Raw genomic sequence first — 20697 nt, 5'->3', positions numbered from 1 at the left:
GGCTGTCCTGAACGACACTGCATGGAGCTCTGTCACCAAGTCAATGGTTTGGATTCCTCCATTAAATGTTTTGACCAGTGACGTTTACTCTTGTTCCCCAGAGGAGCTTGACTATGATCAATTCAAACAGAAGCTCCACTTGTTTTCTGAGCTTTCAACCACTTCTCAGGGTCTTCTTCACTGAACTCAAATAGCTTTGGCATTATCAGGTGAGCTAATGTTTATTGTTGGTCATGAGATGACCCATGGGCCAGTTCCTTTAACTGATGAACATCCTGACGTGCAATAGACAGATGAAAAGATGATAGTTGGCCCTTTGAAATACAATGATACATGTTTGACAAGAACTAAACAAATGAACTTTGTGTCCACCGTACATCTCGTTCTCCATAGTATATGAAGATGTCAAGTCAAACTACACTAAACTTTCAAGGATTTTAAACCATTATTTATTTCTGTTATTTGAATGTATTACTCTGATTGTGTCTTCAGGCACATTTCCTTGGAGAGGTCTCCTGTGGAAAACAGTTTAATTGAAGACATCGTGAATAAAAACAGAAAGTCAGACATTTTGTAGCAATCATCTATTATTTATTCGTTGTGAATATTCATACAAAAAGCAGATTCTCTCAGGAACATGTGAAATCTGATACACAGGAAATTTAATTTTACATTCAATACAGTTAATTCACTTTCCCCTGCCCTCCCTCTTCCTCCTGGACCAATGACAGGGAGGCACAAGGTAACCTGCAATTCTATTGGTGCATTCTGGACTTCTATTTCAAGCATTAGCTTTTTTTAGTATATATATATATATATATATATATATATATATATATATATATATGCTCTACACGGTGATAACAGTGATAATGTGTCAGGTCTACTTCATACTACACCATCTTTACAGACAAGCACACAAACAGAAACATTCACACTCACACACACGCCTGGACACTAATTATATAATAAATTCAGAACTGCGGTCGATCTGGATCACAACTAATAACTACAAAAGTCCTTCACCCAGTTGCCCCTCAGGGCTCAGACTCAGAGCTCTACTTGAATGTGATCAGACAGGTCAGCTGACAAGGAGAGCTGTCATTGGTCAGTCAGGAAAACAAAGTGAGCAAGTAAAAAGTGATATCAAGTGCTCTGTTTATTTTAGTGTTTATTTTAATTGTGTTTACATTAACCAGTAAGTGAGTCCATATGTCAGTCAGTCAGGGTCCAGAAGGCTGCAGTTTAAGGCCTTCGTCCAACTCCAGCAGAACGAGGGGACGTCAGTGGCTAACGCACGCTGTGGTGTGCACATAGAGGACACGTGTGTTCTTCAGAGCAACAAATGTAGTGGCTCAGCGTGAATTTATATATGCACTAAGTGGCTGTGTGTGTATATTAATGTCTGTCTGTGTATTCATGTTAATGTCTGTTTGTGTGTGTTTCACATTTACTTCTCACTAGGGGGATCTATGCACATTTTTACATATCTAACCCAACATTATGAAGTTTAAACTCAAATTCAGACGTTTAAACTCAAATTCAGATGTTTACATTGATCATCTGGACTGTAAAAGTGTACAAGTTAAAATGATTTGTGTGTCATAATTTAAATGATTACATGGTAAAGTCTAAGGACGCAGCATGAAAGAGGTCCAGCATCTCTGATAAAGAACAAAACAAGAAAGAAAAATAAATTCTCAGTATTTCAGGATGACAGAAAGAACTGTCATAACAATGTCACAAAAAGAAAGGTTTCCCTCCCTTTCATGACAGTCGGTCAATGAACTAAAATTTGTCCATTTTGTGTTATTATCAGTGACACCAGGTTAAGAGTGTGGAGAGGATGTATTCTCTACAAAATGTATTACGGTCAATGTTGGGCGAAATGGCTGTGATGTAGATGGAATTACTATAAGTCACCAACTTCTGGAGAAGTTGTACTTTTATAAGGAACAAAAAATATGCAGGAATAAAGTCATGGAGGAAAAGCTTGTAATGAAACAAATAATTCTGAGAATAAAGTCATAGTATCACCAGAAAACCTTATTTTGAAGATGAAATGTGTATTGATTAGTAAAGTTGTAGTTTTATGAGAAACTGACAATTAAAAAGAATTAAGAATAAAAACGAGTATGGACATTGTATAATTTGACTTCAACTCAAAATATTACGTTATTGTTTGAAGAATTAATGGTTGTGTCATGATCACAACTGTAGAATAAAAGTTAGAGTTTTGACAGCACGTTATTAATTAATAATAATTTAACAAGAGAAACATCTTCTAGTTAGAAAAATAATAATCTTACGCTGCTTTCAGACATGCACGGAACTCTGGATAATCTCAGACATTAGTGGTCTCACTTACATCTTTTCTGGAGAATGTCCAGAGTGAGATCCTCAGGACTTTCTGCAGAAAGCCCCAAATAATAAGAATATCTCAGGATGAAAAAGCAGTGCCATACACATAGAAGACACAGAAGAAGAGGTCAGGAGAGTTGATTGTTTCAGCAGAATTGATATGCAGCGTCCTGCCTCTGCCTGCAGCCCACTCCTCACAAGAGAGTTCTGTGTTGTGAACACGTCTGAGCGGACAATCTCCTGCTGCATTGCTCAAGTGTAAAAAGTGTTCAAAGTTACGTTTAAAGTCAGAATTGCAAGGAAATCCCCCAAATTATGAAATAATAATTTAATTTAAATTGCAAACAATATTTTACTTGGAAGATGGAATTTTTGAAGACATTTATTTTCTAATGACGTTGTGACACTCGATTTCAAACTATTATATATATATTATACTAATATTACGACTTTATTCTCAAAATCTCTCATTCCTGTTATTCCTTACATCAACCCTAATGTTAGGTCATAAACATCAGCACAGCACATTGTGTAAAAGCAGGTCCAGTTTGAGAAATGTGTAGAAATGGGCTCTGTGAATGATGTGTGTGTGTTTTCAGCGCAGCCAGGAGCAGGGCACCCACTGAGGTTCAGTGTCCAGTTTGTTGATGAGTCGTAGCAGCTCGGTGAAGGCTTTGTCCTGGTCTGTGTTGACGATGACGCCATCAAACAGGTGACCACAGCTCTGCTCCATCTCTCGTGCTTTCTCTATAATGTCCCGCAGCTCCTCGGGCTAAAGACAAAACACACATTACTAAGGCAAGCATTTTAGAAATGTAAAAACCAGTGATGATGTGTCAGAGTGTGAAGAGACAGTGTCGACAGTTAATCAGGGACCTTGGGGTTCTTGTTCTCTTTAGCCAACAGGGCGCGGAGTCTTTCCTGGGAGGGTGGAGCTATAAAGATGATGTAAGGCTTCAAGTCTGAACTCCTCAGCACCTTTAGAGCCTGTGGACACACATGCATGCACACACGGTTCAATGAGCATCTTTTGAATCCGAGTAATGTAGTTCCCTTCCAAGGAGTTTTAAACTTGTTATGACACAGTCTTATTTCAATATTGCTGCCTCTTTATGACCTACAACAGCTCATGAGAAAATCTGGGAGAAACTGGCTTTTTCTCTGAACTATTGTCAATGTCTGTCCCTGTGACGGATTACCCGCAAAGTCAGAGCAACGATAGTCAGGCTGGAAAAGCCTATGGTTATGGTGGGATGGCGGGAGAGGGAACAGAAGCAGGGGAAGCGAGCCGGGCTACAGGCTGAAGGCTAACCCGTACAGACCAGCGCTCCAGAATCCTGCAAACAGCTGTGTGTAGGGGGGGTATACATTTCTTGTACCTGTATACATTTAATACTCAATGTTATGTTAAATCAGTTCTAATATTGTAAGAGGATATTTTTTTACTGACAAATGGGTTCATATTCGATGTATCTTAATTTTTTTTTATTTCGATCTTTGCGCAGAGCAGGGGATCCCCTGCTGTGTTCACTCAGACTTTATACAGACTTTTAACTAGGAGGTAAGGCGGACACAATCCGCATTAGCAACTGCAGAGCTTCTCACTCTGACTTTCGGGTTCACACATGCATCTGTGGAGTCCAGTTGATATCTGAAAGCAGTTTCAGTCTGCATTCGGAGCAGAGAGAGACAGTGGTCTGAGAGGAGGATGTACACTGACTCAGTCACTGTTTTGTGTGATATATCATTACATTAAAAACAATCTAAAGAGAGCTGCAGTGTCTCAGTGTTTTCTTGGTGAGTGACCTGAACTTGATATACATGTGTGTTTTCCCTACTTCCAAACAAATGCACATGCTGTCTGGACCAAGGCTCTTAAGACAGGTGACAGGGGTAACACTTCTGCTTTTGTCCACAGAGGCACAAAAATCAACACAATTTAAAAGTTCCTTTCTCTCATGTTACTGTGTGTGTGTGTGTGTGTGTGTGTGTGTGTGTGTGTGAGTGTGAATAACAACCTGTGTGTGGAGACAGAGCACACAGATCTTTCCAGTGTTGATGACCTGCCTCACTGAGTCTGAACTGGTCCCATACAAGTTCTTCTCAAAATCACCAGATTCGATCAGCTTCCCTGGGGAAAGTAGACAATACTAAGTTAGAAACTATCTGGTTATACATTTGTTACACAATTCTTACACAATCCATCACTGAATGTCCAGATTATTCTTGCAAATAAACAAAGCTTTGTTTCAGTCCGGCATTTTTACACCTAATCAATTATGTGTATGTTTTAGTACAAACAATTTGCCAAATCCATTTCCTTCCTCAGACAATATTATAAAATAGACTTTGGGGCCATTTTAAATCACATATTGTTTACATGCATGTTTTAACTGACACACTGGTGCTGTATACTTCTTTGTACGTTTGAAGATTAGTTCATATTGGTCAAGATTGTGTCATGTCACCCACACAGAAGACTGACCAGTAAAACATTGCTACAAATGATTAAAATATATTATCCTTTGTCATTTCTGTCTGTAAGAGAAAGCAACCTAACTAAAACAAATAAAACCAGGGCTCACCAAGCCTGTTGCGGTTGGTGAAGAGAGCGCGATCAATGACCAAGCGCACGTCTCTGCGTTGCATTCACTTTGCGCTCTGCGGCAAAGATAAACGCTTAACTTCCTATAGCCAGCAGGTGGCGCTGTGATTTTAATTCATGACTTCTTTGTAGGTGTCATCAGGTCAAATCAAATCAAAGATTATTGTCACATGCACCAATGACAGCGTTATCGGTAGGGGTGAACGATTTGGGAAAATAATCTAATTGCGATTTTTTCCCCAAATATTGCGATTGCGATTTAATATGCGATTTTTTTATTTTATCTTCTTTTTCCCCCCCAAAAAACCATAATGAATGATTTAAATATGACCAACACAATATTAGATACATTTACTGTACAATATTCTTTCCCACATTTTAATTTAACGGCTCATTACAGAAACAAGAACAACAAATCAGTGTGCATTTAAGTAATTTAATCAAAGTCATTGTAAGTATAAACACAAGGCATGCACTTTTTATAACCTGTGCGCAAAAGTTACCGTCCTGAGAAAAACATTTTTTAAATTATAGTCTTACTGCTCCCAAGTCAGTAACATTTCCAGTGTTGGTTAAGGATACTATATTCTATATACGTATTCTGAATACTTGGATTACTTCCACATTGAATTGTATTTTATAAGTGTTGGAATGCGGCGTTGTTATAGTCAGTGGAGCAGCAGCAGTTTAAGCTCTGTGTCCGCGGATGCGGCGGGCCAGCTGGATGCGCTGGAAGGGCAGCGTGCGGATCAGCAGCTCCGTAGATTCCCGTTCATGTCCGGGTGGTCGTGCAGCGGTATAGAGGCGCCGGGCCTCAGCAGGAACATCCCCCATGCTGAACACCTCCGTCTCGCAGATGTGCATGTAGGTGACCGGGGGGCTCTGGAGCCCCGCCGCCCCGGAGCACGGCTTGCTTTTCCGGGGAGCGATTTTCAGGTCCGCCGCCCGCAACGCGGTCAGCAGCAGGATGAGCTCGCTCTGTGAGTCCGCCACGTCGGCCGAAGAATTTAGGTCCCTGTGTAGATGATGCAGGCTTGCTTCGCTATCTTCTTGATCAGAGGAGTTTTGTTGTTCTTGCTGCGGGTGAGGACAGCAGCCCAGTGCCCTACCTTCTTTCGCACGTTTTAATCGCGCATGTTGCGATTAGAAAATCGCGTTTTATCATATCGCGATTTTATCGCAAATGCAATTAATCGTTCAGCCCTAGTTATCGGAGCAGTGAAATTCTTGTGACCTGGCAGGCAGCATCTACGCAGTAGACGACTTTACAAAATAGAAAAAATAACATACTAACATACTATATATAATAACATGCTATATAACATATAACATACAACATAAAACATAGTCAAATGAAACAGCAGTTTACAGGGTGAAGGAGTGGGGAATATTAAATTAAATAATAAGAAGATTTGTGAAGTAAGTGTATTTGTATGAGTGGGGGAGCAGAATGTACATGGTAACTGTTCAGAGGGTCAGTGTTGTTTGTTCAGAAGCCTTACGGCCTGGGGAAAAAGCTGTTTTTGAGTCTGGTAGTCCGTGCTCGGATGCTCCGGAAACGTCTGCCAGACGGCAGTAGTGTGAGAATACCACAGCCTTGGTGGCTGTCGCGAGTCTTGTCTCAAATGTGAAGTTTGGACTTGATTTGACCAAATATGTCTGAGATAGAGAAGCTCGTGTTTTGATGGCGTGTAATCAAACTTTGACGCAAGGCCACGGTCAAACCGTGTGATGAAATCAAATATACTCAGGCGGTTTATATCTCAGTCTTCTTTAGGTGACATTACCAGAAGTTGAAGTTGATCTGATGACAAGTTCATCAGAGTAAAATTGTAGAAAATGGCTAAAATGGCCTGCAAATCCAAAATGGCGGGCTTCCTGTTTGGTCTAACATATGTATCCAAGAGACTTATTTCTTTGTCATGAAAAGACAAATGTCCTTATCGATTTTTGTAGATGTAGGCCAAACGTAGTACCGGGGCTACCCTTTAGGGGGCGCTAGTCAGTTATTTTGCTACGCCCTATCAATAAAACCATCTGAATATCTTCAGGGAGGGGCGTTGTTAATACACATATGTAGTTTGAGGGAGGTTGAACCTTGAACACCGAAGTTATAGCAATTTTGTGTGTCATGGTGAGTTGATGAACTTTGATGCCACGCCATTAATTATGCGCTTGATAAAAAGTCACAGTAATCTTACGCCTAAATTATCAATGTCTTGAGACCCATTTGACACAGTGTAAGACGTTCCAAAAAACAAGACATTTCCTTTTGCCACCAGGGGTCGCTGTGATTTTCAGTCAAGATTTCTGTGTAGATGTGATCAGGTCACGACTCTTGTCTTACTTGTCTAGTTTGGACTTGATCGGACCAAATATCTCTGAGATACAGAAGCCAGTGTTTTGATGGCGTTTAATCAAATTTTGACGCCACGTCACGGTCACACGGTGTGACGAAAAGTTAAAATTTGAGTAAGATTAGATCTCCATCTTGTTGTTATGACACTCATCTAAATTTTAAGTTGATCTGATGAATGCCCTACGACAAGTATGTCAAAGTAAAAATGCGGGAATATTGCCAAAATGGCCACTAAATCCCAAATGGCGGGCTTCCTGTTGCGTTTTTCATAATTCTCCTTGAGGCTTTTTTGTATGAATAGTCATGACACACCTTTGTTCTGATTTCGGTGAAGATCGGTTATGTGGAAACCCAGGGGCTGCGTTCCAGGTGGCGCTGTAGAGACATTTTGCCACTCCCATTTCCAAATACTCCAGAATACGTACATTTTCAACACTTTCTAATTTAATGCAAACTTTAAAAGATTTTTAGAGCACGTAGAAGCCCTCAAAAAGCCCATTTACTACGCTCAGAATAATCCGTACAATTTCAATAGGGCCTCCCACCGTTTCAGTGCTCGGGCCCTAATAAACTCTGTCTCTTTCTGAGTGAACAAACTAAATCTTAAACAGACAATTAGCATGTAAGGCAATGGGGTATAACTAGTGATGTTAGCTGTGGGTTTCTTTCTCATCCAATGCTATTTACAATACATCTTTAACATGAATGGATACATCAGCTCTATCAGTTTCAAACCATCCATACACACATGCCGTGACGTGACCCTGCCGGTATAAACCAAAGCATTCGGTTGTTAGTTGCAAAAAGGGCTATTTAATTATCCATGTTACTTTGTACACTAATAGTCATGGCTAATGCTTTGTTGTTAATTGTTTTCTTCCAGAAGGTTTTATATGACAAGAATCGGACAAATTAGTGAAGGTTACATCGGGACCCGATCCGCAAGTAGTTGTGAATGACTACGCCGTCATTTCCTAACATCTCTGTTTGTGCAGTCCCAGAGTTTTCAAACTCGCAGCAGCATCTGCAAATTCCTCAGTTGTTGTAGCTCTGAGTAAAATATAATTAACCTCTGCTAGAGGAAAAAACAAACAAAAAAAGAAATGCCTGACACAGACAGAGACAAAACATGGAAAGAAAACTCTTGAAAGCTTACCAGCTGACAGTTCGGCCTCAAATGTCTGACGAGACACAAAGTGGTAATCTCGACCACCCAGCTCTCCTTCTCTACGGCTTCTCGTGGTGTCTATTACATGTGTGCACAAAAACACAGTATTTTTAATCCACTAACACATGGAATTGTGTGTGCACTTATATGTGCGTGTGTTTGTGGGTGTAAGAGAGTCTTACGAGGTACAGCTCCGGCGAAACGTTCTGGTTGGTTGTTGAGGAGTCTCTGCCTAAGTTCTCCCTGTCCACAGCTGGTTGGGCCGATCAGTGCAATAGGCCGCTTCCGATTGGCTGGCTGGTGGTACAGAGCCATCTCCTCATAGGTGAGAATCTCCTCATTATCAAAATCTGGACCAATGATTAGGACAGAATAAACAAGTAATAATTTGCTCCAAAAAACACTGCAAGGGTCTAGAATAGGTTTAGTCATTTTCATTTTCATTTTCAGGGAACTGTTACATATTATATCTTTAAGCTTAGGATTTAAGAGACACACAGACAAAATGGTCTCACCATCATTCTTGTGAGTGTTGTACAACGGCTTCTTTCTCTTCCTCTTGTTCTTCTTTGCACACCACAGCTTCCCTGTGGACATAAACACATCGTAAAACTCAATTTCAAACTTCAAGTGATTGACTCCATCAATCATTTCTTATATGGAAGGGAAAAGGTACACGTAATACCTATATAGCACGGTTCTCCTGTCATTGCTACAAATATACTATGAGGCCCATTCACTCTTTTCAAATACACACTCATAATCAGTTTTCAGACATGAACTCTGGAGAATGTCGGCACAACTGGGTCTGGACTTTCTCCAGGGTTTACCTCTCACACATGAAGAACACAGCAGGAAACTCTCTGCTCAGACGCGTCCACAACACAGAAATCACTGGAGCACACACAGACACATCCGCACACACACACACACACTTAGCTATATAAATTGAGTAATATAGTTTGGTGAAAGTGGACACTGGATGAAAAGTAGCTCCCTCAATTTCCTGTCTCATATTTTGTGGCAATGTAGTTATAAGCTGTTTAACCTTAGATCAAATTATGAACTTTAAAATGTTATTTACTGCTACAGGGTTACATTTGTGGATAGTGGAATAACTGACCAGGCTTCTCGGGCTCCTTGTCTTCTTCTATGGTTTGTTTCATGGCTTCTCTCTGCTGCTGAAAACTCTTCCCTGTGGAAAACAGAAGAGAATATGAGGAAAAAAACAAACAGCCATCATATCATATAATGCAGAGTGGACGCAAGTTTATACAGTGTTTTCAGCTAACAACCAACAACCCTGTGTATTTACCAGCAAGAGTCTGACTAAGCATTCTGCCCATGCTTCACCAAAACCACATGATATTAAAAAGAAGAAACCCTAAAAGACTCCAGCCACAGACAGACAGTAGTACCTGGTACTAGTCCAGCCAGCGGCTGGTTATCCTCATCTCCGTCCCTGTAAGCCTGCCACCAGTTGGGGTCTGACTGACTGATGATGTGGAGAATGTCTCCTTTCTGGAAAGACAAGCCCAACTCTCTGCAAGGCACATAAGGGTCATCTGAGGGGTCGTAGTCAAAATGAGCCTTCACATGAACCTGGATAAGAGAAAGAAGAGACCAGGAAAACTGATTTATGAGACGTTTCTAACAGTAGAGATGGAGATATTTTAAAGTCTGTAGTCTTATATCAGAATACGTAAGCTAACTCAAGGTAACTGGTCATAAGTCAGTCTGGTGGAAGAACAGATAACAATCATATTTTCTTCCAGATTAAACCACCATTTATGTTGAGCACTCACCACAGTCTCTTTGACAGGAGGAGGTTTGCTCTGATTGCTGGGAATCAGCACAAAGGTCAGTAGGCCATGCATGTCCGCCTGAAAAACACAAACACATACACAGACACACAGAGACACACACACATACACACACATACAGAGGAGAGAAATGTGAACTTGTTATTTATCATCTTGGATACTATTTCTGATACATTTTGGACATCTTACATTTGTATCACATTCATTCCAAGTATCATTAAATACTGCAATCACTCATTTTGTAGATAATAAAGAATAACAATACATTTTACACTGTGCCTTTTTAGACACCCAATCCGATGTGAAACGTTGGACAGTAAAATGTAGAGCTGTAGGCTCCCATTTGTTGGTTGGTCGAAATGCTGGTCTAAAAAAATCGTATTGCTCTAGTTGGTTTTGATGAGAAAAGCGCTGCATCCATGTCCTTCCTGAATGAATCTGTTATTGTTGGTTGTGGGAGGGATGGGAAGGACTACATGTAAAAGAGGGGAGGTTAATTTAAGGATGCATTCTACGTCATTGTCTGCCAGGGTGTGGATGCATTGAGATAGACAGAAAAGACTAAATAAAGTGGTTAGGAGAGCCAGCTCAGTCCTGGACTGCCCTCTGCATTTCACTGAGGAAGTGGGTGAGAGGAGGATGTTAACGAAGTTGAACTCCATCATGGACAACACCTCTCACCCCCTATACGACACTGTGGAGGCCCCGAGCAGCTCTTTCAGCAGCAGGCTGCTGCAGCCAGAGTGTAAGAGGGAATGCTACCGCAGGTCCTTTATTCCACAGCATTCGAAATGAAAAATAAAATACTCATTAAAGGGGGCATATTATGAAAATTCCACTTTTTTAATGCTTCTACACGTTAATGTGGGTATCTGGCATGTCTACCAACCCCAAAACTCTGGAAAAAAACAACTTATGGTTCCTCTGTGTCAGAAACTTGCAGAGCTCGCTCATTAGCTTTTAAAGGAACAGGCACTAAAAACAGGTCACTCTGAGAAGGGGAAAAAGGGTGCCGTTTGAAATGATCCTTGTGGTATTTTGACCCAAATATATTACAGACAATTCATTAAGACCCCAAGGCACCATATCAACTTGTGGTAAAATGGGCATAATATGTCCCCTTTAAGTAATTAAGAGATTAATATAATCACTACACAAATATTCACAGTTGAGAATATACTTACGAGAATGTCAAAGACTTGGTTGACATCTTTCCCTCTTATCTCAATGCTATTGATCTCCAAGATTTCATCTCCCTCTGATAACAGTCCACTCCGCTCAGCTGCTCCGCCGCGAACAATGCGACTAATCACAACACTGTCCATTTCATTACGAACAGTCGCTCCCTACAGACACACAGGGGAATAACACACACGTTTATTAATGAGATGTACACTATTGTTTATAACATGAAGAACTGAGGAGACAAGTTAATACTTTGTGGTGCTTTTTCAAGCAAGGGATCCCCCATGGGATTCACCAGGAGCATGCGCTTCTAACTAATGACAGACGCAAAACTAAGAACAAAATCACTGAAATCAAGACAAATATCTCCCCTGAAAAAGCAGTGACATTTCGCAGAAGACACAGACAAAGATAGTCCAGAGAGTTTGTGGTGATAAGAGCAGAAGCCGATGTTTGGTAGTTGTCAAGAAAACCACGTGATCTCTGCAGCTGAGTAAATGTGCCACTTCCTGCCTCTGCCCTGAATAATGCAGAGAATTTGTTGCTATGTTGAACCGGTCTGTGTAAGAGAACCTCCACAGGTCAGGTCGGAAAATAGCTTTAGAGAGCATAAAAACAAAGCAACTCAATAATATGGCAATGACAATATTGACTGTGTTATCTTTATTAATATGACTGACATCTACTGTATTATGAGTGCTCTACAGAGGCAGTATCACAGCCTAAGAGGAGCCATACAAATTGATAGGGCAGGGGATGAGCCAATATCTTTTTAGAATAAGCAAAAGATCATCCGTCCTCTCAGTCAGACGTAAGTTCACTACCTCTGAACATTTATTTACTAAAAGGCTTTGTTTCATTTTTCTATGATTATAAAACTAAACAATTCATTCGACTTCATGGCCTAACTTGTCTCCATTAACCCATGTTTTAGGGAACAGACTTTTGCAAATATTGTTTTATAGACAGCTGCATCCCAAATTTGCATGATAAGCAAGAATAAGAGTGTTTGTGTCATTAACTTTTTCTTGGTCATGCACTTTTATTACACAAAAAGAATGTGTTTGAAAGGGCTGCACGATATATCGGAAATTTATCGTCATCGCGATATCAACGTGCACAATATACATATCGCAAAAGACGGCCTACACTGAGATAAATGGTGTTCCATGCGCCCTACATTAACGCTCTGCAAGTCAATATATTGGGCCAATCAGATGGAGCCCTACTGCCCTAGATAATAAACTAAATTGATAGTTTATTATATATAGTGAATAATTGTCGGAGCAAGAGAATAAGAAGAGAAAAGCAAACTGCGAGGCAGCTCCATCAAATCTCGCTCTGCCTCCTCCCGACTAAATTTGACTGTGGACACTTCTAGTGACCACGTTGGTCAAATTCATCACTATGAGCAGTTATTTATATAAAACAATTGCAAGGCTTATTTATGTACATAGAACCTGAGTGAAAAGTAACACACTCACTGACTCCTGTGTGCGTGTGCGGGTGTGAGCAATATTTTCAGATTTTCTCAGAAAGGCACAGTACATTTACACAGTGAAGTCATCGCACAGGATCCAGCAAAATAAGTGGTCTTCTATTTTGAAGAGGTGTTTCAGTACTGGTAGCCAGTGTAGCAGATTTCTAGTGGACAGACCCACAGAGGATGGAGGGAGGGTTTTGTTTATCAGTTCATCAACCACTCATCCAGTGGAGATTGTATGCATGAGGAATTACACTGAAGAATTTAAGAGGTAACTAATTTAGCATTGCCTTCTTTATATATCTGTGTATGTATGTATATATATATATATATATATATATTAAAAAAACGTAGACTTAGTTAATCTGTTGTTAGTCTATGTTAAAACTATAACATAGACTAACAATGAACACTTGGAAAAATAAAAATGTATAAAACTTAAAACTTATTTTTCATGCCTTTTTCTTCGTGTTAAATCCTGACTTCTACATTACCTACAATGCAACTGAGCTTTTATGCTACCTTCATGGAATGGAGCCTGCAGCACCAAGCTTCAATCAGCGACCAGGATCAACTTTTTAAATTGTCATATTTGCAGTGTTAAGCCTGCAAATGCTGATGCTAATACTGATGTTAACTATGCTCATCAACACCTGTAAACACGTTCTCATGTGAAATATTGCTGGAGTTCCCCAGTGACAGTTATTGGAACGCAAGCTGAACTAGGAGTGTGGAGGGAGTTCAGCTCTTTATACAACTGTGTTCTACTTTAATTAGGCTGAACGTGACTGTGTCTTACCAGTGGTATATCTTGGGCCTTCTCAATGCGAACGATCTTCACAGTCTCTCCTCCCCACTGGGTCAGTGTTTCTCCCTGGTCAGGCAGTGCTTCGGGCTGCATTTCCGTCTCTGCTATGCTGTCATGGGCCAGGAGCATCGACTGCAACACACACACACACACACACACACACACACACACACACACACACACACACACACACACACACACACACACACACACACACACACACACACACACACACACACACACACACACACACACACACACACACACACACACACACACACACACACACACACACACACACACGTCACTACAGGATTCTTTTCTTTCAGACTCTATGTGTGTGAGTGGGTCTCTACCTGGACGTGTGTGTCTGACAGCAGGCTGTGGAGTTCAAGTCCCTCTTTGTTCTGACTTGACTGGATGAGATCCCTTACCTAATCACAGAGCATCAGTGATGTTAATTCGTATAATAGCTATGCAATAGTTCAGAATCACCCCCGTAGAACAAGCAACCGTTCCTGAACATAACCGTCTTTTTACAGTAACATAGCCAAGATAATGAAGAGAGAAGACAGGAAGCAAAGACACAATAAGTTCCAAACTTGTTTGACAGTTAGGATGAAGTAAACACTTTATGAAACATGGTTAGAATTAGGTTCTGAAGGATACATTTTCTAACATTTAATCATTTTTTAGAACGACAATGTGCCTGATTCGAGAGAAAACAATCAGTGAAAGGTGTGTACAATGCATGCAACGTAACTCAAGTTTAATATGAGAAAGGATTTAAAGGTTCTGACCCCGGTCTTATCAACTGCTAAAAAAAATTAAGTGAACACTTAAATCACTCATCAGATCTTGATCAATGGATTTTTCAAGTTGAAAATATTTACTGATCTACATTGAATAATTTGTTGAGAACAAAATTACGTAAAAATGGTCAATCATCAACCCATTAAGGGCAGGATTCCAAAACTCAACGGAAATCAAAGTAAAAAATTGAGGCTGATCTAACTTGCGTGAATTTCATCGAGGCAACTCATTATGTGACTCAGAAGTGTGTCCGGCCTCTATGTGACCCTGAATGTTTGGATGTTCCATCCTGGAGGAGCTTGACTATCTGTGCTACCTGATTGGACTACAGGGACCACCTCATGCTACAGGTAGTGACAAGGACACCAGAGCACAAAACTAGAGAAGAATCAGTCAGGAAGGATGAGGAGAGAGCGAATGTCTGTGGCCAGCACATATAAAACTGTTCCCTTTCTGTTGTTGTCTTGCTTTTGCCTCTCCATTGCACCTGTTGTCACTTTTATTTGGACCAAAATGTATTCAAAATAACTTCTGCTTCCTAAATGGACAGATTGATAAAGTTGTTTTTAGTTATTGTTTTTGAGTTACTCACCGTGGCGGTTTTAATTTTTTTAATATTTCGCTTCAACTTTGTGAACAATGACCGTGTTCCTCAAAAATAACTGAACTTTTCTTTTTTTTCACTTTTCTTTTTTGTAGCCAAATGCAGGGCAGGGGCTGGAGAGGCCAACACAGAGTAGAAATAATGTGTTGGTCGTTAATGAGATTCCACTGAAATGAGCCATGAATAGCTCTACCAGCTCAACACTGGAGCAGAAACATAATTACAGCACTGACAGTATTAGCAGACTGAGTATTGGCTTCACTTGAACTCGTTATGATCAACACGCTGTCATCTGGTTGATAGAATAACTCAACATTCACTTTACTTGTTCCAACAACTAAACAGATAGTTTGAGCTGAAACTGACATTATAAAGTGTTACACAGGCTGTTTAAAATTAACAGGAGAGTTTGGCTGAGTGAGTACATGAACACCTATAATGAGCACTAGTGTTTCTAATTGATGTGGAACAGAGCTGCTTTGTCTCAAACCCCATTATTACTCACTCACTCACTGACTCAGACCCTGAGTGAGTTTGTGTGTGTGTGTGTGTGTGTGTGTGTGTGTGTGTGTGTGTGTGTGTGTGTGTGTGTGTGTGTGTGCGCGCGTGTGTGTGCGCGTGTGTGTGCGCGTGTGTGTGTGTTTGTGTCAGATGATGCGACAAGGATCGACAAGTGATTAAATAAACAATCGTTTCAAATTTATTAGATTTGGAGAACAGTGTGTTACCTCCATGGCCAGCTGAAGTGCCTGGTGTGTGTGGGGGTATGGAGGAGAGGGTCGGTGCATGCTGGTGGCCACAGCATTGTGGATCTTCAGCGCTGACTGGAAGTCAGACTAAAGGATACAACAAGAAAAAAGAGAGCAGGATGTTTTGTCAGAATCCACTTGAAATTATTTCCAAATAAAGTCAAATGCTCTGTGAAACCTTGAATCATTTGTTTCTGCATATAAATATAACTGACTGGGGTGTCACATACGTGCAGTGATTAGTACTGATGCTTCACAGGAAGAAGGTTCTGAGCAGCTTCCCCCACTGACAAAGGGAAAATAGTCAGTCGCCTACTTTTAGCAGGTTTACCCACGTTTTAAAATTTTAATTGTGGTGTAAAGAAGGTCTGCCCACAGTGTACCCCACCTCTTGCCCAATTTCAGCTAGGACTGACTTCAGCCCCAAAACAACCCTCGAAGTACACGTTGTATAAGTGAGGTAATTGAATGGAATAATATTCACTGATAAAACTGAAGTGCTTCAGTTTGTATAATAGTCATTCAATATTTTTCAGAGGTGGTTTTGACCCTAGCCCCTTATTTTGATCATTTACACTTCATACAGAAAAAGTATTTAATAATGAACTAGCTAGACAAATAAATGCTGCCAGCTCTCTAACTTATTCAGAAGATACAACTGAATTATATATATTTTCCAGATCTCCAATTCCCACTGGAACAACAAAATTATATAAAGGGATCATTACTTCTTCTTCATTTATTCTACAAATGACATAATTGTGCATCACATCATCTAGTTAAAAGTGGGATACACACAGTCTGGGAATAAAACCGTTCCTTAGGAAACACAAGGGGACATATCGGTGTGGACATGTTGCTACAGACAGCAGTAAGACAATGAAATACAAGAAGAAGAATCAGCTGGTCAATTGCAAAATTATTCCATTATCGATAATAGGTAATCTGCTAAATTTGCATCCATTAGATAGGGCATCCAGTAAAATGACGTCACTTTGTTAATTGTATTAATCTCTAAAGCATTTTACAGCTTTCATATCTGCACTGTTAGTAATCAATCGGCCACTAAAATCCTGAAAAGCCAGCTCCACCAAACAACAGCAACACTCCAAGAACAACACACGTGTCAGAGTGACACCAAAGATGCAGCTGCAAAGGTTTACCAATAACACATAAAGTTACATATGTCTATTATTGCCCATGTCAGTAATATTCAGTAGTGCAAATTATACCCACAGGTTCTGCAGCATCGGAGATTTGAAAAGATTATTTTGAAGACAAAACTATAGTCTTGGTTTCAGAGCTCCAATGTGAGCGCTCCAATGCGAGCGCAATGTGTCCATTGTAACAAATGTTACAATGTACACATGGAAATACTGAAAAACATAACATTTAGGAAAGTTTTACACTTTCACTAAAGGACAGAACAAAACTAAAGGAAGTCTAAAGCCTGAAACATGCTTCTGCGACTGCGTCTGCGTCTTTTCACGCCGCTGTGGCGCAAGACTCGTTGTCATTCATGCTTCCCCAACCGTTGCGCGTCTTACAAAGCAATTCCGCGCCAGAACACTAGGCGGAGTAATGCTTTTTGTCGAAGACGACCTGAGAGACGCCTTCTTTCTTCTTCATCGATTGTTTATTTACAAAGCTACTGCGGCTCCTTGTAGCCTTTTTCAGGGCGGACAAATACGCCAGTCAGTGACGGGTTATACAAGTGGACATACTTTCGGATCTCTTCTGCCAAACGCTCTTCTATTTGGTCCATATTCATTCTTCTAAATCTCCCGTTGTTTCTGCCTGTATTATGGGGCATGAAACCGGAAATGCAGCTCCAGAAGGGATGTAGAGCAGACCAATCACAGCCTTGCGGGCTGAGTGAGCTTGCGGAGCTTTGCCGTAAATTTTAGAAAAGTGGGGCGACGCCCGTCAGCACGTAAGAAGGGATACATAAGCACGTAAGGGACCCGGAAGGGCTCTTGCACTTACGGGCCTGTGAAAACGCAGAAGCATGTTTCAGGCTTCACTGTGGTCTCCACCTTCCTCCATAAAAGCAGTCTTCATCCCAGGGGTAGGAAGCTTTTAAGGCCCTCATTGCCATGGACATTCCCACTCAGACAGCAGTGACGACATGGCTCCATCTTTGTAAATCTCATTTACCTCTGAGGTCGGTAAGTATTGAAAATACCACAATTACATATTTACCCGAGGCTCTTTACCTCTAATTCCCTTTATATTACCTTGTTTAGTAGTGCAAGTACCAGCTCTATGTCATTCTGACTCTGCTGGTCGGACAGGCAGCCTCGGACCTGCTTCAGGGACAGCAACAACTCCTCCAACTCTGCAACAAACACACAATCACATCAAACACACTAAGATAGATTCACAAACCAGGATGTTGACGGATCAAGCACTAAGAGAACACTAAGAAAACAATCTAAATCAGATGTTTTATTAATGACCAGAGGACAATGACGTCCTGCCTTCAGATTAACGTCTAAAGTTTGTGTGTGTGTGTGCTTTTCATTTCATTGCTCAGTGAAGACTGACGTTCTACAGTGTTTGTGTGATTAAGCGATTGTGTAAACATCACCACCCCTGGCACAGTTTTAATTAAGTTGCCCTCAAGAGCCTATCCGGTCCCTCTCTACCTCCCGGAGGAATTTCCTCCCTGACAGCAGACATATCTCCTTTACATTCCTTCCCCTCCTAACTTATCCTTCCATCCTTTACTTTCACCATCCCTTCTTTTTGTACCTCTTCTCCATCAGCTAGTTTTTTACAACATAAAATTATCTTTCTAACACCTCTTTTATCTTTATTATTTCCTTTTCTTCTGAGACCTTTATTGAAAGGACCTGCTCTGGGCTGTGTGTGTGTGTGCCAGGTGTGTGTTTGTGTGTGTGTGTGTGTGTTACCTAGCAGTGCATGTGCGTGCTGGGTGCTGAGCAATGTCTGCTGCGGTATGTATGCGTCTTCCAGGAATGTAGGATTGTCTATGCCGATGTGGGGATTCTGGGAGAGCTTCCTGAGCCTGAGTGAGGCGTTCAGGTCAAGCTGCCGACCCTCCTCCTCTCTACGACGCCGAAGGTCCTCCTAAAACACACAGACAAGAAAATAAACATAAATCAGGAATACAAGTCATTGTACATTTCGTAAGTCTCTTAATCCGATTTGATATGACGCCACACCATACACATTTAACCTCCTATTGTATTAATTAATGGTGCATCATTATTCATTAGGCACCTCATACCTGCAGAAAGAGATACAGAGAACGGAAAGACCCTGCAGACATGTTTTTGAACTGATATCTTCCACTGTTTAATTATTGTCTGTAAATCTTTTTCCATTCACACAACCTTTGTTTTTACAAAATTTGTTTGTCCAGACAATAACAAAAAACTACAAAAATTGCTCCAATAAGCAGGCCGGGCCCAGAGGTAATATACATCAACGATCAATCAAATATCAGAGATGAACATTGTGTGCACGCTCAGTGATTATTATCCTTATTCTCCTCCTTTGGCGCTTCTAACTGCGAAATCAAAACAACAGTAACTCATAATTGTTTTAATAACATGTTTATCTAATAATTATTTCACATCTATTTTGTTGTGTTCCGTCTGGTACATTGCCGAAGTGCTGATATACATGTAACATTCAGTTAGATTAATGTATAAAAAGTAGGGACGCACCGATTTATCGGCCGAACATCGGTAGCGGCCGATATTCGCCTCGTTTACTGATATCGGCTTATTGGTAATAAACTTGACTTTCACCGATATCATTGGCCGATGTTCATATTTGTGGTAAAACCGCTGGGCACGTGCCGCGGCTGGGGGAGCAGTCGCTCCGTCGCCCTCCTCTCCGCGCCGCCGGAGGCTCAGTGTGCGGCACCGGGAGGTCCTCATCCGGTGGCACCTCACGGCGTCACTGGTGGGGGGGCTTTCTTTCTCTTGTACCGCGGGGCGGTGTCCATCGCCGGCGCGGAAGGCGGGCCGTTGGAGGGAACTGGGTACGCGGTCAGCGGCAGCCACTCTCCGGCTGGCGCCTAGCAGCTGACTGAGAACTGGTGCGGACCAGGGGAATCCGACTGTTTAATTAAAACAAGCATCGCGAAGGGCCACGGTGGGTGTTGACGCGATGTGATTTCTGCCCGACACTCAAAACAGGTAAAACTGAGGAGGGCTTGTTAAGTTATCTTGACTCACGCAGTGTAACTTGGTGTAAAAAGTATGAGCGTAGCGTCTGTTTAAGTACTTTATTCTCATGTGCATCGGCTCTATTCATCCGTCTCATGCACAGGTAACAAGGGAATTGACAACATACGTCATACACACAGAAGCCGTAACACATCTAATAAACGGGCAATACTGCTACCTACTTTAACAGGGCTGTTTTAGACAGGGTAAAAAGGTACTGTTTTAAATTACCCTTGTGGTATTTTGACCAAAATATGTTACAGACATTTCATTAAGATCCCAAGGAACCATTTCAAATTGCGGTAAAATGGGCATAATATGTCTCTGTTAAATAAAGTTTAGTTAAATCAAAGATTGTTTCATAAATCTGATTCAATCTGTGCTCATTAAAAGATAAGAGTGATGAAGGGCTGAAATTTTTTTAAATAGTGCTTTCTAAATAAGGATTTAATTATTTTTCTGGCACAAAAGGGTGAATGAATAACAACAAAAAGAAAATAAACAAATATCGGTATCGGCCAGATTGTTATTTTAAAT

At 40.9% G+C, this 20697-nt stretch overlaps 1 protein-coding gene across 1 annotated transcript in view; it reads right to left on the bottom strand.

Moving 5' to 3' along the window:
* Positions 1-569: 569 nt before the first annotated feature.
* The window catches only part of pals1a (protein associated with LIN7 1, MAGUK p55 family member a), a 38867-nt gene continuing 18739 nt past the window's right edge, over positions 570-20697 (bottom strand). Inside the window, exons 3-17 of the mRNA XM_053434127.1 lie at positions 18874-19051; positions 18196-18296; positions 15938-16045; positions 14149-14226; positions 13784-13924; positions 11501-11662; positions 10299-10376; positions 9912-10095; positions 9617-9688; positions 9009-9080; positions 8676-8843; positions 8482-8571; positions 4380-4492; positions 3238-3348; positions 570-3133 (exon numbers count right to left, since the gene is read on the bottom strand). Of these exons, the coding sequence (XP_053290102.1) occupies positions 2957-3133; positions 3238-3348; positions 4380-4492; positions 8482-8571; positions 8676-8843; positions 9009-9080; positions 9617-9688; positions 9912-10095; positions 10299-10376; positions 11501-11662; positions 13784-13924; positions 14149-14226; positions 15938-16045; positions 18196-18296; positions 18874-19051 (1833 nt within the window). The 3' untranslated portion in view covers positions 570-2956. The remainder of the gene's footprint in view (positions 3134-3237; positions 3349-4379; positions 4493-8481; positions 8572-8675; positions 8844-9008; positions 9081-9616; positions 9689-9911; positions 10096-10298; positions 10377-11500; positions 11663-13783; positions 13925-14148; positions 14227-15937; positions 16046-18195; positions 18297-18873; positions 19052-20697) is intronic.

The sequence above is a fragment of the Pleuronectes platessa genome, chromosome 11, assembly GCF_947347685.1.
Source record: "Pleuronectes platessa chromosome 11, fPlePla1.1, whole genome shotgun sequence".
Lineage (NCBI taxonomy): Eukaryota > Metazoa > Chordata > Actinopteri > Pleuronectiformes > Pleuronectidae > Pleuronectes > Pleuronectes platessa.
Note: the sequence above shows the minus strand (reverse complement) of the source record. Positions and strands in the feature narration are given on the sequence as shown.